A 17,911-nucleotide genomic window follows, 5' to 3' on the forward strand; every position below is an offset into this window, starting at 1 on the left:
CCAGACATTTCCCCTCCAAACTCCTCAGATGGTTTCATTTAAATGTGTTTTAAGTCAAGTCCGTTTATTTATTTAGGCAGTCATAAATTTGCCTCACTGGGCTTTACAATCTGTGGAGCATATGAGACCTCGGGGATGAGAGAAAAAAACCTTTTAACGTGAAAAAACAAACCTCAGGAGGGATCTCTCCTCTACATGTGAACAGTGTAGAAAATCAGAATGACAACATGCAATATAGTATTGTAAACATACTTTATATGACGAATATGGATCCAGAAGGACCTCAGGCAGCTTCCGGGGGCTTTGTTGTGGTGTGGTACAAACACTAACACTCCTCTGGCGCTCTGAACTCACAGTCCAGGCGGCCCCCGGCCAACACACTGAGCTAACAGCAGCTACAGCTGGCAGCAGTTTATTTCACTGTCTGTCAGGAAACTCTGTAAATCACAGAGAGTCGATGCGACGACTTCAGAGGGAAAGCAGAAAAATACTTTCTCAGTAAAATACCATAAGCGTTACGTAGCCGGAGCACAAAGTTACATCATGAGTGAGAATAAAAGACATAACATTCATAATCATATGTCAGTGTGGCATCATAATGATTTTAAATCTCTTATTTTGTGGCAGAAAAGTTGTTGTTTTAAAGGTGGCCTGACCTCCAGGTTGGGAACTACTGGACTTAGCGACCTGTGGTCCAAACTATCTCCACCTTAACCAGCTACACCAAAAAACAACCCAATAAGGTCATTTATAATAAAATACTAGTTATATCACTCCATATGGATATTTTGCCTGCAGAACGAGTACTTTTACTTTATGTAAATATTACTGATACTTCTGTACTTGGAGGACTTGGACCTGATTGACGTGTTACTGAGGGTCCCTGACTTACATCAACAATCATCCAAAAGCTCCAGAGCTCGGCCACGTGTTGCCTCTGTTTTCTATACATGAGCCACTCACCAAAGGGCCCTGTCATTGGTCAAACATCGACATGTCCCGCCTCTGTGGAACAAAAACAACCCCCACAGGGTCATCTGATTGGTTTACTGGAAGACCGAGCAGTGGGCTGATGGCCTGGCTGATGAATATGCATGAAACCGGTCCGCTCGGTCGGGCCTCACCCTGAGTCTCTGTCTGTCTCATCGGAACAGAATGTGGAAGTCTGTGATGTAATATCAGCCAGTCTTTCACCGGAAGTCGAATCTAGTGTAGAAATAAAGCACAGCACACTGACACGGTAAGTTTTGGGATGAGGTGCGGTCGTGCGTAAATACGCACGGTGAGGCGCTGATTGTGTTTATGTTACAAATCAAAGCTGTAGCCTTTTTGGACTCGAATGTATCCACAGCTGTCAGTGTGAAGCCACACCTTTAACAGAAAATGTGCCGAACTGACTCTCTGCTCTGCTTGTGTGCTATTTCAGGTCATTTGGGTCCGGTTACACTGCAGTAGAAGAACTTGCCAAACAGGTTGTGGCACCGCCTTTAAAGCGCGAACCCACCTGCATCTGTATTTAAGTCGGCGAGTCATCCTCCCACAAACAAGAAACTACGAGAAGGGCACAGGCAAACATCAAGAGAGGGGAAAAAAGTCAAACAGCATCGCCTGATTTTACAAGACAGCCAATCCCCGGCGCAGCATTACAGACAAGCAGACGCTCCTAAGCCGATAAGCCCGGAATTAAAGCAGAAGAAACTCGGATCCTCGCAAGACAAAAAAACAACTCTCGCCAAGATGATGATGCAGCTCCAGGAAACATCCCCCAACCAGAAAAACTCCCTCTTCAACGCCATGAACCGCTTCATCGGCGCCGTCAACAACATGGACCAGACCATCATGCTGCCAAGCATGCTGCGGGACGTCCCGCTGGAGGAGGACAGGCAGATGAGCCCGCTGAAATCGTCGGACGAGGACGAGGGCGACATGTACAGCTACTACCAGCTGCTCAAGTCCATCCGCAGGGACATCGAGTGGGGCGTCAGGTGCGCGGCGGCCGACGAGATGCGCAAGGGGAGCATGAAGATCACCCGCATGAACTCGTCCGCGTCCACCTCCTCGTCTGCGTCGTCGCTGTCATCCGAGGACGACGAGGAAGAGGACGAGGATTTGGAGAAGCAGTTCCAGTTCCATTTGACCGGGCTGCAAGGGGTGCTGTCCAAGCTCACACAGCAGGCCAACTCCCTCACCAAGCGCTACAAGAAGGAGATTGGCATCGGAGGATGGGGCCAGTAAACTGGGAGCGCGCACAGACACTGAAACTGTTCATATTTATCAGACTGGCTGGACTTACTTTTCTCAATTGGTCTTTTCTTATTTGCTGCTGCTTCTTCTCCTGCTGATGACATTTACGGACAAACATTTGAATGGTAGAGAAAAGGGCAGCTTACTTCTTCTCTCTTGTCTTTTTTCGGCCTACTGGTCTACTCCGTGGTTGACATTGACTGTAGATGTGTTGATCCTGAAGAAAAAAGCTTTTGCGTATTTAACACCAGACTCATCATGTTTTGCACTCCCAAAGTGTTGCATACGCATCATGCATCGTTCAGCTGTGACGCACAGATGAAACATATTTAAAAACCAATTATTTAATGTATTTATTACCTCGCTGAATGTTTGAGAGACAAACTGTTGTGTGTTATTTGGAGAAGAGGTGGACTACATGAACCACAGGGACCTGCCGTCTGAACCGCCCTCCCCATCTCCTCAGTTTGGGAGGGGAGGATACTGACAAGAGACTTAGCCTCCTGTGTGTGAGGCTGATGATGTCAGTGTGTTCAGATGTGTGTGTGTGTCCGTGTACGATCAGCTCACCTTTTAAATCCAACGTGTTCGTGTCTTTAAGTTATGTTGCATGGAAGGAGGCAGATGCTTACTGTAGAACTGCTTATGATCGCCTTGTGTCCTACATGGTCAGTGAACCAGCTGATAATTCATCTACATAGAGAATAATGAGGGTTTTCCACCAGACGCTTTTGTTGTTGTCATTTATTTTCTATTATCATGGCATTGATGGACACGTCCATCTGTCATAAAGAAGCAAACGCTTTTGTACGCACCTTCTGCACCATTTTGTACTGATGATATGTTTCTAAAATAAACTTTTTTTATGAACTGACTTCATCTGTTATGTGTTCCTTTGTTCATGAACGTGTTCGGGATAAAACACAAAGCCTTACTTTACAGAACAGACAACGCAAACAAATAATAATTTGGCCTATTCAGCCCAAAACATGTCTAATTCATGTACTTCTTGCTTTTGTTCTCCATAATTGTAACACAGGGAATACATTATATCACATTTCATAGCAATATCTTTATTTATGAAGCATTTTAAGAGAATTTAAACAGAATAAAGTAGTATATTATATAGTATATTAGACAGGAAAATGTATTTAGATGTTAAAATATGGACTAAAACAGACTTTAACCATGAAATCAACAGTACTAATATCCTTTTACTGTAATATTAGAAAAGACCTGTATTTGTTATGGCAACCACAGCTGCCAGATTCTTTTTTTTACCGTAAAAACAGCAACCACAGCTGCCAGATTCTTTTTTTTACCGTAAAAACACGTTTTTCTGTGTACAGCAAAACGCTGTAATATTTAATGGCATATTTTACGGTCTTTTAGTGTCATAGTTTGGCTGTTTTTCACCATAAAAACTACAGACCATTTAAAATGTGTAATAAAGTACCAACCTTAAACATGAAATCAACACCACTAATATCCTTTTACTGTAATATTAGAAAAGGTTATACTGTATTTATTACGGTAAAATTCTGGCAACCACAGTAACAGTAAAAAAACTTTATTTTTTTTAGTGTACAGTCATATTTAACTGCAAAACCTTTATTTATACAGCATTTCAACAGAATTTATACAGAATAAAGTAGTATTTTATATTAGAGACTGTTTATTTTACAGTAAAACACTGTAATACTTCATGACTTTATATGGTGCATGTCAATTATATGGCAAAAGTCTGTTTCTTTTGATGGAAAAAACTTTAAATGTCAACTCAACAGTGCTAATATCCTTTCACCGTCATTGCAGAAAAAGTTATACCGTATTTATTACAGTGAAACTCAACCGCAACCACAGCAGCAACTTTACATTGTGACACGTCAGTACTGTGTCAAAAGTCATGTTTTATACAGCTCGTGTGGTATAAAACATCTTCTTTCTTTGTCGGACTATAAAGAATACTGTTGAAAGTGGAAATTATTTTCTTCTGGGCCAGTGAAGCCTGAGAATCAGACTCAGTTGTCACTTGTTTTTTTTCTCTTTAAACCGCTGAGAACATTTTGAGATGTGGGCAGTGATTCAGAAAGGACCACGGCTGTACTGTATAAACTGAGAAGAAATGTTGGACCACACATAAAAGCATCAGGACAGAAACGCTATTTTTGTATCTCGTCTCTCGAGCTCTGTCACCGCAAACAGGTGTCATCTTCTGCAATGATTTCCAATCATAGACAGCACATAAATACCACGCTGCATAGACAGTCTCAACTGTTGCCCTCCTCTTGTCAATTACATGTTGTAAGAGTTTTTAGTTTAGACAAGATGAAGCTTAATTACTGCAACCAAAACATCAGACGGGCATTTTGTTCTGAAAGTGGATAATTAGATTTTTCTGGATCATTTATGTGTGAATGACAGCTGATGACAGCTCTTGTATTATTGGCATCACACCATGAGGGCAAACAGAAATCAGAATTGTTTAGAACGCTGTCATTTGGCTGCGTAGGTGTAGCACAGTCACCATAAACGCGTTAAAAGGTGAGAGTTGGATTCATAATTTGCCTGCAGGTTGACAGGCAACATACCTGTGAGTTAAGTTTCAAGTGAGACAACACCTTGAACCACCTGAACTCTGAAACTAAAGAGCCCGAGAGGTGGTTTATTAAAAAATGTGACATGCATTAGGAACAAATCCAAAAGATATTTTCGCTTTAATTTCTCACAATCTGCTGGTATGAAGTGAATATTTTCAGCACTGCAGAGTAGTAGATGTACTGCAGAATCAAAGAGCGAAGGTATGTACATATTTTTATTAATATATGTTGAGAAGACAGATGAACACACATGCATGTGTTAGTTTTATGTAATACCCTGCCAGATTTCCCTCACATTGTTGTGTGGGTAACTGACAGCGACAGCCTCAGAGGCCACAGAGGAATATGGGTGCAGCTGGAGTTTCTGTGTCACAATAGGTCAATAGGCTGCATCACACCCACTTTCCACTGTCATTCACTCTCTCTCTCACACACACACACACAATGAGGGGAGCACATGCAGAAATCTCTCACTGATGATGTTAATTTCCCTCTTTTCAGTGGAGAGACAATAGCAGAGGAAACTCCTTCACAGCTCTTGTTAGTGGACGCACAAGGCCACCGGGAATAGCTGATGTTAGATGTAGTGTAATATTATGCAGCTATGGAGCACAACTCTCTTATGTATATATCATATTATAGAAAGATTTATTCAAACAATTAGTGTGTGTTGAGACACACCTTGAAAATATTTTCTTTTCTCAGGCTGTTTACAGGAAATGCAGCCGCCGCTCTCCACATTTAGGACAAAGGTAACATACCTTTCTGCAATTGACTTAAAATGAGGTCACGTATTTCTAAAAACATCCACTCAGATAATCTTATCATTAACCTGAAGGTGAATGTCAGAAGTTCATTACTGAGATGCTTTTACCAACACACATGCGGGTGGAGCCTACAAAGAATGACACATAAGAACTCCTTTTCTGGGTCATAGGGAGTTTTGCAGCCTCACAGGAAAGTTGATTATCAGCGCTGGAGGACGTATGATATAAAAATATCTCATTACAAATAAGCTGTGCAAGCATGCAGGCAAACCTACTAGGTAAATCAGTAAATAAAGTTGACTTCATCCTTGTTGTGTTCTGTTGGTACCTTCATCTTGTAACAATACATTGTATTTAACAGGCTCAAAGTATCAGTCAGATGATGTGGTGAAGTATCCCTCCAAAGGAAACAAATACTTTTGTATGCACCTTCTGCACCGTTTTGTACTGATAATATGTTTCTAAAGTAGACTTCATCTGTTAGATTTGGATTTAGGCTAAAATAAAAAGCTTTACTTAAGAACAGACAGCAAAGAAAAAACTAATTTGGCCCATTCAGACAACCAAAACACGTAAAGTTAGCACATATAGTCATATTTCATGGCAAAACCTGTATTTATGCAACAATTCAACAAAATCTATACAGAACAAAATAGTGTTTTATATAATCAACATTGTTAATTTTGCAGTAAAAGACTAATATTTCATGGCAAAACCTTTATTTTACACAACATTTTAAGGAAATGTATACTGAATAAAGTTAAATTCATACGGTAAAATATGAAATCAAACACCAACCTTAAACGTAAAAAATCAACAGTACTAATATCCTGTTACTGTCATAAGAGGAAAAAGTTATACCGTAAAAATTCAGGCAACCACAGCTGTCAGTTTTTACTACTTTGTAGTCGAGTACAAATAGAAAGTAGTAGAAAGTGAAAATACTGATTTAAAGTATAAGTATCACAAATGTACAGTCATTCAAAAAAACTGTTTAAGATAAGATAAGATAAGATAATACTTTATTGATCCCACAACGGGGAAATTCACTACATATTACATACATATTTACAAAAACAAAAAGTACTAGAGTATAATGTGCAGTGTATACATGTTTTATTTTTGATACATCTCACTGTTTATATTTATCTTAGATGTCTTTTAACTTGTGTAATACTTTATATATATATATATATTATATATATATATATATATATATATATTATCTATATATATATATATTAGGCAGCATTGACAATAAACTTAAATATAGTACTTGAGTTGAACCTGTATGGACCTAAAGTGTTGTTATTTATAATAAAAGTTTCTGTTGACCCTTCAGAGGGAGCAGCGTGCGCGCCTCTTTTTGTCCCTCCGTGCGCACCGTAGAAACAGGAAGCAGAGCAGAAGCTAAGCTAAGCTAAAGCACAAACAACAACAACAACAACAAACCGTCCTGTAAACAAACCACGTGTGTGTCAGGATGGGCAGCGAACACACACAGTCAACAAGTAACGAGTCCCGCTGCGTGTTCTTCAACACGGACTCTGAGGATCACCGATGCGTGAGTAACCACACCGAGGAGAGCATCACTAGCTCCACTGTTAGCTGCTAACTGTGTGTTTGTCTAACGACTGATCGATTCAGGATCGATCAGAGTTATTGGTTATAAATGATCAATGGATGATCAATGAATGATCAATGAATGATCAATGAATGATCAGCCTGACACGTGTTCACGTTACAGTGAAGCTAACAAGCTCACAGGCTGACTGACTGTTTGAGCTGCTCGTCTTTAATGAACGATGCTTCATGTTTGTTATGTTGTTATTATTAATATTATTAACATTATTATTATTATTATTATTAACATTATTAATAAGATGTGAGCCTCACACATGCGGACAGAGTCTGTGTGTGATGGAGAACACCAAATATTTCTTATGTCAGCGTGACAAGTCAACCAGCCACATTAGCTCAGTGTGAAGGTAGAGAGTAACGAGTACTACTACTAAAAGTACTACAAGAACTACTACTACTACAAGAACAACAACTACTACTACAACTACTACTACTACTACTACTACTACAACTACTACATCAACAACAACTACAACTACTACTACTACTACTACAACTACAAGTACTACAACTACTACTACTACTACTACAACTACAACTACTACTACAAGAACTACAACTACTACAACTACTACTACTACTACTACAACAACTACTACAACTACTACTACTACTACTACTACTGCAACTACTACTACTACTACAACAACTACTACATCAACAACAACAACTACTACTACATCAACAACAACAACTACTACTACTACTACTACATCAACTACTACTACTACTACTACTACATCAACAACAACTACAACTACTACTACTACTACTACAAGAACTACAACTACTACAACTACATCAACAACAACTACAACTACTACAACTACAACAACTACTACTACTACAAGTACTACTACTACTACTACAACTACTACTACCAGAACTACAACTACAACAACTACAACTACTACTACTACTACAAGAACTACTACTACTACAACTACTACTACTACATCAACAACAACTACAACTACTACAACTACAACAACTACTACTACTACAAGTACTACTACTACTACTACAACTACTACTACCAGAACTACAACTACAACAACTACTACTACTACTACTACTACTACTACTACATCAACAACAACTACAACAACTACAACAACTACTACTACTACTACTACTACTACAACTACTACTACAAGAACTACTACTACTACATCAACGATAATGCTTTAGTAGTATAACAACATAAGACTGACAGGGACTAGTCTTTTAGTCCTTGAGTAAGGTACCAAACCCCAAACTGCTCCTGAAGGCTGCGTGATCGGTGTGTGAATGTGTGTGAACGGTTAAAGATGAGCAGCTGATGCCGCCTGTGTGTGATTTAGTTATGTAGTGTAAAAGCAGCTTGAGTTGTAAGTACGGTGCATTTACCGTCACGGTGTGATATTTCTACCTTTACTAAAGCACAATCCAACTTTGTGACCCTGCAGTTCAGACTGACCGTGTGAAGCTTGTGGTGAGCAGCAGTAACTCACTCCTGCAGACCCTCCGTGTACGAACATGAGGAGGACTTGCTCCTCCCTCAGCAGAGAGGCGGCTCAGCTGCTCATTCGGCTGCTTGTCACTTTCTGTCTGGACTCTGCTGCGACTCCTCAAGCCTCTCCGTCCTTCAGCAGCTCATTAGGAAACACCGCTGCCTGCCTGGCGTTGAACCCTCCCTAACTTCTCTGCTCCACTTGTCAGGTTGCTACAACAAGCACTGAAGCGGCACGCTTTGTTTGGGAGGCATGTAAGCTCCGGTTCCACTGAAGTTTGACAAAAATAACTTCACAGGTGGTTGTGGTGTCGAGGCCACACCCTGGACTTCAGGATTACCTGGAACCAGTGCAGCCTCTGCTGCAGCAAAGGTGTTAATATTCTTGATGAAACTCAGCGTGCCGGCAGCGTTAAGCTCCAGGTTACTCTCTGCTGCTACTACACTATATCAAGGGAAGAATGCTGCAGCAATGCTGTCCTGCCTAGAGCCCAGATCGCTCTTTCACCAACAAGCAATCGCTCATAATTGCCAGTAATCGATCACAGCGTCTTGTACATTGTCTGACTTACCCAGATACAAATGGCCCACATTGATCAAGGCGGCTATACGGCTCAGGTTTGATCCATTAATCTGGATTAAGACTAAAATATAGAGCTGACAGTCACAGTTTAGATGTTTACTAGACCTACTGATCTATCACTTTCACTGAAGTTTATGAGGCCTGGATGCATCGTTGTCACAGCAGCTGTTTTGACACGAAATAGTCGGGTCGACACAAGGCTCAGTTACATTTAGTGCAGCAGAGACTTTCCAGTGAGCCAACCAGCACCACAGCAGCACCCTGACTCAGTTTGACCTGAATGGAACTGAACAAAAATACAAATTTTCTCAGTTCCAGCCTCGTAATTTTGAAGATTTTGCTGCGTTTCTTTTGTCTGATGTGATAATAAACTTGATATCTTTTAGGTTTTAGAGTCAGAGAAACCAGTTTTATTATATTATATGTTTTTTATTACGAGGTTCTTGGGGTTTGCACAACATGTAACTTGATAAATAAGTAGATTATTGTAAGTTGCAGCCAAGCGGCAACCTCTGTGGTTGTGAAATAAAGTCAAACTGCAGTTCCTCTAACGTCCACTTGAGTCTGGCTGCAGAAGTGAGTCAGTCTCCATAAGTCCCCATGTCCAAATGTCCAACTTCACAGCAGAAATAAACATGTTTACAGCCTGGTACAAAAAACAGTTTTGGTCTCTGTAGCTAATTTCCCCGTTCATGACAACTGTACTGAGGGTGAATTTATATACAACTCACCTGTTCACATTATATTAAGGCTTAAAGTTATGCAGGATTAAGAGCGTAGACGCTTTGATTGACAGGTGGGTGCTGTTACAGATGTTTGAGCACACAGGCGTCATGTTTGATGGTCCACGTCTTTGCCCGTTTTTAGATTAGCCAGAAAACGTCTCTTGGAAACCTGTGGGTGACGTCACATATACGCTGATTATTCTTTACACTGTGAGCGGTTGCGACAGTAGTTACTCCACTTACTGGAAGTGAGGCTGCTCTGACTTTAAGCTCATGGCTCATGCTTTTTTCCAGTATTTAGTTATAACTCGTGACAGCGTGTTTGGAAACCATGGCACGTTTGTGTGACTTACATCACGAGGAGGAAGAATCCATCCCAAAAAAACGGAGTAATTAAATCACTCGTGCAGATTCTGTTCCTCTTTTTCACTCTCCTGCAGTTCCATGTTGGGAGCCATCACTTCAGATGTAATTAAAACAGTCATAAAGCGGTAAAGGGCCTCGGAGAAGACAATGGCAGTAGTCTGTCTCTCTTACTTTACCTCTGTGCAATTAAAGCGTATCCAGAACTATACTGCAAAAGCAAAGCGCTATATAAAACTTACATACAGTCACATTTCGTGGCTTTTCTAGCACTAGATGTCCCCGTTTTCTGTATATAGGACAAACCCTGACATAACAGTGTTTTTGCAGAGGTAATTACAGGTTATCAGATTGATTGAAGGCTTCTGTGTCGACTGCTCCGAGGAAACAGGTGTATGGCATTGTGCGTGATAGACTGCAGCGACGGCGTCTCATTCTTTTCATGCCTTTCGTTCTTCTTCCTCGGAGTAGCTCTCAGATCAGTTCGAATGTTGCTTTACAGAAATATGCAGAGTGTCAGGTTCTAGCCCCGTTCACATATCTGCCTCGCCGCGTTTTCCTTGCGCTCGGCTGTCATTTGACAGCAACAGCAACAGTTTTGTTGCACGTTTAAACGGGTTTAACGTGCACAGAGGTGATGTTCCCAAGGTGTCCGAACATTACAGCTTCGATGCTTGGGTTGCGTGAAGCGTGTGCGGTTTGTATTTTATTGTACTTCCTGCACGCACGTACAAAAACACAAAAAATACACGCTTGAACAAATGGCAGCCTTGTCAACCTGGTAATTTCTAAGCCTGTGATTATAATGGCGGCTCTCAGTGAGTTTGCACATTTCACGGAATAAGTAATGCAGACGTCGTCTATACACTTTAATATGTTTTTTATTATTTATTGACATGAACCACAGAGTAATGAATTGTTTCTGATTCACAGGCGGTGATATTAACGGTAAAACGGGCCACAGGAACCTTCTCCTTGGGAGGATGGTAAATATATTCTCACGCTTTATCTCACGCTGTTGTCATGATTTAAATGTTTGCAGATGGCCTGATGTTTACAGTGTTTGGTAAGGACATCTCTGATCATCTTTGTGCATACATGTTGGGTTTCTGTTTGGCTGTTTCCACACCCTGCAATGTCAGAAATGTACGTCCAAGGAAATAAAAGTTAGTTCGCAGTTTAAGTCTATGACTGTTCATAAAAAAGTGGCACTGTGAACGTAACTGCAGCATTAGCACTTAAGTTTTGGACTTAAAATGTTTGTTTTTTTAATGAAATTTAATGATTTGCCTCCAACCCAGGCCCAAGGCTGCAGACTATTGTACAATTTATCAGTTTAATTGAACAATACTTCCGTGAAAACAAACGTTAGAGCTAGTGAAATTAGTATGTTGGGACTCCAACGTCCTCTGGAAAAAAACATGTTTTTATGATTTTTAAAGGATGCGTTGGAGGTTTTCCCGTCGTTTCAACGGTCCGAGGTGATTTTAGGAGTGACATCTAGTGGCTGTTTGCTAAACTGCATCCTAAAGACGGTTTCTTTTCGAGATCTCTCACAGATTATCGGCAGTTCTTTTCAAACACGAGGATCCGTGGTCCTGCTGCAAGCTGAAGAAATATCAGCAGCTAGAATAAAGGTTATACACGAGAGCCTGCAGGGATACGTGCCCGTGCTGTTATGATGCATTTGCGTGCAGTAGGACCGTACATCATCATTAGAACAAGCAGTTGGCCTGTCCTGCTAAAATCGTTGCCCTTGCAGTCAGCGAGGAGCGTCTAACTGCCGTCTGTCTTCTCTCTCTCCGCAGTGTTTTCATGCTGTTTGTGATCTGGCTGCTTCGCAGGTATCACTCTTTGGCTCAGGTAAATCTGCGCTGCAACATACAGTACGTTGTCTTTTTCTTCACATTTGTGTTTGCTTCATTGCCGCCGGAAATATGTTCAATTAGCCGTGACATGTCTTGGCGTAATTGATCCCAATTAAAAAGCACAGATGAATCAATTGTTAATTGACTGGTGGTCGTTTGGTGATAACGACTGCCGTCCTGTGCTTTTCCCGCCTCTCCAAACGAAGAAGTGCGTGACCATGCTCTTTTTTTTCTTTGATTGTAAAGAATCAGAGTTTGCTTCTGGTGTTTCTGTGAGCGTGCAGCTTGTGCAGACTTTTTTTTTAAACCAGTCCAGCACGTCTGTCAGGTTTCCACGTTATCTCCTCCTAATCTGAAGTAAATGACAGCTTAACGTTAGGCCCCGTATGGATCCTGTTACCTCTGGACTGGGTCACGCAGAGTGGCCTCGCCTCCTGCTGCCTTTCCTCTTCCTCCTCCACCTCCTCCTCCTCGCACCACACAAACCCTCTCCGGTACCTCTGTCTCCCTACAAAGGTCATCTATCAGTCAATATTCTTTAGAGCTCTCCGGCCCTCCTGTGTTCTTTCTTTTTTTTTTTTTGTCTCCTCGTCTTCCTCGTCCTTTGTGGCCTTGGCGGGACACAAATTGATTAAAGGGCTGCATGTTTGTGTGCATCCACTCGCCTCTTTATGTACCTACCACAGCAACAGTTTGTAATCTGCAGGCTGACAGCTGGCCTGCATTGCAACTACCCTCTCAGAATTCTTAGTGCGCAGGTTATTGATTTATTTCTTATAAAATATAATGATTTCAGCGTGTGTCTGTGTGTGTATAAAAGGAATTAAAGGGACTCTCTCCTCTGTGATATTTTCCCCCCCGAGTTGTCACCGGGGACGTCGTATGCCAAGCTGTCAGCCACATCAGTGATCATTTGATGTACAGTTTGCCCTTTTCTCTCAGTGAATATAAATGCACGGGGATATTTACAATGGATGTTTTGTTTGAGAATCCCGTTTCATGTCTTCCTTCTCATTTCCACCGTACAGAAAATGATCCTGAGCCTGACTGTAGCTGCCTTCTTTGACAGCGTAGCTTATGTCATGGTGAGTTTCTGCAGCCGGTTTTATTAACACAGACACACACACACACACACACACATAGTGGCTTTTGTGGGTGGTTTGTGAAAATGTTTCCCTGCTCTGTTTTTCATCTTCCGTTCCCCAGGGCGAGTCACATCCAGGGGGATCGCTTTGCAACTTCCAGGCCTGGTGGCTAACGTACTTTGGTGAGACAAAACTTAATTAATTAGTAACTGGCACACTTTTAACAATAAGAGTTGAGTAAGCCAGCAAAGAAAGCACAAAGAGTCAACATCGTATATCACGGCGGGAAATAATATCACTTTGTCGTTTTTTTTTTTTTTTTTTTTGGCTCTGGAGGAAAATGTGCCTCGACACTGATCGCTCCAGTTTATAGCACCATCTTTCACCCGGGGCGTTTGGAAATGCAACGCGGGGACTTGTTTCTGAAGGAGATACAGGCTCGAGCTTTCTGAAGATGATAAACGGATGTGTTTAAAAAAAAGTTACGTCACCGCTGCTGCCAGATTTCAAGTCTTCAGAAATGCTGATGAAGCGTTGGTAACGAGTCCGACTTCTTAAAAACGTTTCTCATCATATCTTCACTGTATAGTTTATTTATGGTTATATTCTTTCAGTGAGTTTAGAGATATACTTTCTCTCTTTGTAAACAGTTATATACATACACACCAGCTGGCAAGGGTGGTAACGCATGGTTAAACTTGCAAACCGTGTCTGAATATTAACACACCCACACCAAGAACACACCCATACTTATTGGCCTGTTGCAGCAGTTCAGTATACCGCCCTCAAGCCAGACCCTGCATGAGGAGATGATTCTCCTCCAATGACAGCACAGCTCCAGCATTTCATTCGGGTTAATCACGCTCCTCCACGGGTTCTCAATTCGGGGGGTTGGTGGGAAGATTTCTTTGTGATTCAGGCTGATGAGGCGGGATTGCTTCTACGTTACATGACATTATATGCATTGGCGGCATTAGCCTTGATTCTTAGTTAGGACTGGCTGCTAATGCGACAGTTCACCAGGCTCTCGCTTTATTGGTCTCACAAGGCACACACACACACACACACACTCGGATGGATACAGGGTAATGGGTAGTGAGTTAGTGCTGCAGGGGTTGGTGCCTGTCACCTCGGTTTATCATGAGGATCCTCACGCTGAGGACAAACGGCCGTACATAAACACCGGCTGAGCGGGCACTTTGTTCTGTTGCGAAGCGTCGAGTCTAGTGGGAGCCGCATAGCACGGCTCTGCTTTTAACTCCGACCAATAAAATTTTATGAAATGTGTTTGAAATGGAGGACGATGGTTGCAGGGGCAGCGTGAGGACAAGCGGTGAAGCCTTCCCGACCGCTGTCTGCCGGGTTATGCAAGACGCGTTTTTTCCGTCGCAATGACAGTGATTTACTGTGATAATGACACACACAGCCGGCCTCCCTCTCTCTTAGTCACCGCACTCGGTTCCGCAAAGGTTCTTTGAGTTGTAAAAGAAAAGGAGTGTGTGTTTTTGTATGTTTGTCTGTGCATATGTGTGTGTGTGGGGTTGTTTGTGTGAAACTGAGTAAGAGAGCTCAGAGAATCCATCATTGTGACGACCGGCCCTGCCTGTCTTGTCAACAGAAACACACACACACACACACACACAAAGAAAAGGGCTGTATATGAGCGCAGAAAAGAGGAAGTGAGCTTTCTAGACTCTCTTCCTTGTCTCTGTAAAATACATCCATTTTTTCCCCTCTGCTGACTTCGCCTTCCTGCCTGTTTTTTAAATTTTTTTTTCATCTCTTCTTTTCTGTTCAGTCTCTTAACACCAGCTCTTGTCCACTCGGTTCGATCCCCACCTCCTCCTCCTCCTCCTCCTTCGCTCTCCTCCTGCTCCTTTCTTCCTCCGTCGCCCTCGCTCCTGCTTATCTCCCTCTGCTTTTCCACAGTTCATCATTATCTCTCTCTGCGCTCCCCCCTCTCATCCATCACCCTGAGCCACAGGTTTCCCTCATATTACTGCAGAATATGCCTTCATTTATCAAAAAGTGGAACACACGCACGCACACACACACACACACACACACACTCATACATGTGTGTGTGTGTGTGTGTGGATACACAATTGCAGGTGTGTGCTGTGAGGCAGGAGAGCTGTGTTGTAATTTGACCTTGTGTTTTTTTTCCTGTGTGTGTGTGTGTGTGTGTGTGCGTGCAGACTGGAGTGCCTTGGCCTGGGTTTGCCTCATCACACTGAACCTGTACCTCAACCTGGTCAGAGAAGTAAGCACCAACAGATATGAGATGTGAGTAGAGGACTTAGAGCCGCAACCAACAACAATTATTTCTGTTATTGATCGGGTCGATTCACTGTGCAAGTGTACTGCTGCCAGTATAACAATAAATTATGAAAAGTTTCACATTTATTGTTATAATGTCACGTTATAATGTTGCAACATAACGTTAAACCGTGATCATTCATTTACGTTTCAGGTTAAAACTTAATAATTTATTGTTGGGACGTGATAATTTAAATCATTTTGTGTTAAAAGACACATTTTACGTTAAAACCTGATAATTTCTTGCATTAACGCGAAATGCTTAACGTTAAAACTTGATCATTTATTTCTGTAATGCAAAATGTTTCACGTTAAAACGTGATAATTTATTGTTTTTAATGTGAAGACGTGACGTTTTACGTGAAAATGTGATAACTTATCGCTATTTTTTTTTGCTTATTGCAAAACGTTTCACGTTAAAACTTCATTTTTTGGTATAACGTGAAAAGTTTCAGGTTAAAACTTCATTTTTTGGTATAACGTGAATTTTTTTGGTATATTGTTATTATTATTGTGAAAATGTATTGTTATAACGTGAAGCCTAAAAATCGATACAATTTTATTTATGTGCCGTGGCAGCAATACGCTTCTGTAATTTACTGATGTTTTTTTTGTTTGTTTGTTTTGTCCAAAACCAAAAAACTAGCTCTGTTTTCATTAATGTATTTTGAAGTTTGATTAAAAAAAAAAATCCTAATTTTCACAAATAATGCAAAATAGAAATAATTCAAACATTTAACTCACATGACTGATCAGCTGTTTCCTCGTCGCGATCCTTGCGTAACGGTAGTGGATGGAAACGAGCAATTTGAATTTATTCAAAATTCAAATTATAAAAGTAATATATCTAATAATAGTAATATATCTATATCTAATAATAGAGGCTTTTTTTTTAATTTAAAAATATTAAATGTTTAATTAATTATCCAAATATATTTTTTTGTCTTTCTGGGAATCAACTAATCGATTAATTATTTAAACAAACGGGTCGTTTTCTGTCTCCAGGTGGACTCGCTGTGTATTCGTCGCTTGTTGTGGCCATTTCCCTCGGCGTGTGTGATTGTGTGTGTTATTGTGTGTGTGTGTGTGTGTTTGGTCTGCCAGAGCATGTGTCTCCCCGCAGAGCATTGACAGCCCCCTCCTTCCTCCTCCTCTTCCCTCCTCCTCCCTCCTCCTCCTGCTTTGCTGTTCCAGCCAGCCGACGCTCTAATTGAAAAGGGAGTGAGAGTCAGCCGTTAAGTGTGTGTGTGTGTGTGTGTTTGTGTGTGTTTGTGTGTGTGTACGCGTGTGCGCCCGTCTTCACGCTTTGTGGCTCTCTGTTTCTGTCGCTCAAACTCCCATGAGCACTCTCCACACCGCGAGTGTGAATTTGCTTGTGTATGTGTGCGAGATATTTTCTCATTTTTCCGTGCCGAGCTTTATGACACACACACACACACACACACACACACACACACACACACACACACACACACACATTTGTATGCACTCTGTGGGCGGGAAATAGCGCTCGAACAAGTTAGCGGCTCCGTTTTGCGAGTTGATTGTTCATGGGTTGTATCCCGTAGATGCGCTTGCCCTCCTACCCTTCGGTGTGCGAGGGCCGGGACAGGGAGGTGCCCCTTGCTCCCCCCTCCTCCTCCCCCATGGGAGTTTCCCTGCATTGATTAGCAATAAGCCAGGCGATATAATGGTGGTATAACTCAAAAGGAGACGGCTTTATGGGTGCAGGGACGGGGGCAGGCTAGGGGCCCAAAATCGACACGCTTCAGAGCCCTGTCAGCTGCATACCTCTCATGAGTCCGGAGGGACTAGGTTGGGAGGAGGATGTGTCTGTATTATTGTGTGGGGATCGGTCACACATGACGCAAAAAAGAAGAAGAAGAAGAAGGAAAAATAAACAGCTCGAAGCTTTAATGGTCACGTATTGACGGCGCTTAGATAAGCTGTATGTGTTTAGGCAGGCGGGTATGTGGCGTTTGCGTGCATGCACAATTACCCCTCAGTCCCGTAACCCAACCTCCTCCACCCTTCATTCTGTCTCACACACACACACACACACACGCAGAGAATGACGGCATAGTGTGATGGTTTATAAATGAACAAATCGTCAGAGGAGACGGGGAACGGAGGCCGGATGATCTAAGAGTGATTGAAGTAGATGCAAGAGAGGGTGTGTGCATGCGCCTGTTTATGTGTGTGTGTTTTGAAGGACGATTGAGAA

General features: G+C 41.8%; 2 protein-coding genes across 3 annotated transcripts in view; both read left to right on the plus strand.

Annotated features, from left to right (window-relative positions):
- The first annotated feature begins 1,090 nt into the window (after positions 1-1,090).
- On the plus strand, positions 1,091-3,118 carry mid1ip1a (MID1 interacting protein 1a). The gene is made up of 2 exons (XM_010755282.3): positions 1,091-1,240; positions 1,427-3,118. The coding sequence occupies exon 2, from the start codon at positions 1,738-1,740 to the stop codon at positions 2,233-2,235; it is 498 nt and encodes a 165-aa protein (XP_010753584.2). The 5' UTR covers positions 1,091-1,240; positions 1,427-1,737; the 3' UTR covers positions 2,236-3,118.
- Positions 3,119-6,969: 3,851 nt separating this feature from the next.
- The window catches only part of si:dkey-100n23.5 (cyclic AMP receptor-like protein A), a 52,146-nt gene continuing 41,204 nt past the window's right edge, over positions 6,970-17,911 (plus strand). The window contains exons 1-6 of one of the 2 annotated variants that reach the window (XM_027290983.1): positions 6,970-7,175; positions 11,349-11,401; positions 12,224-12,278; positions 13,312-13,368; positions 13,490-13,550; positions 15,567-15,654. In XM_027290983.1, the coding sequence (XP_027146784.1) occupies positions 7,095-7,175; positions 11,349-11,401; positions 12,224-12,278; positions 13,312-13,368; positions 13,490-13,550; positions 15,567-15,654 (395 nt within the window). In that variant the 5' untranslated portion in view covers positions 6,970-7,094. The remainder of the gene's footprint in view (positions 7,176-11,348; positions 11,402-12,223; positions 12,279-13,311; positions 13,369-13,489; positions 13,551-15,566; positions 15,655-17,911) is intronic. The other variant, XM_019257412.2, reaches the window with a different exon arrangement.

The sequence above is a fragment of the Larimichthys crocea genome, chromosome XVIII (genome assembly GCF_000972845.2).
Source record: "Larimichthys crocea isolate SSNF chromosome XVIII, L_crocea_2.0, whole genome shotgun sequence".
NCBI classification, from domain to species: Eukaryota; Metazoa; Chordata; class Actinopteri; family Sciaenidae; genus Larimichthys; species Larimichthys crocea.

Excerpts from the sequence above, each read along its gene's own strand:
- mid1ip1a (XM_010755282.3), top strand. The coding sequence starts at position 1,738 with ATGATGATGCAGCTCCAGGAAACATCCCCCAACCAGAAAAACTCCCTC.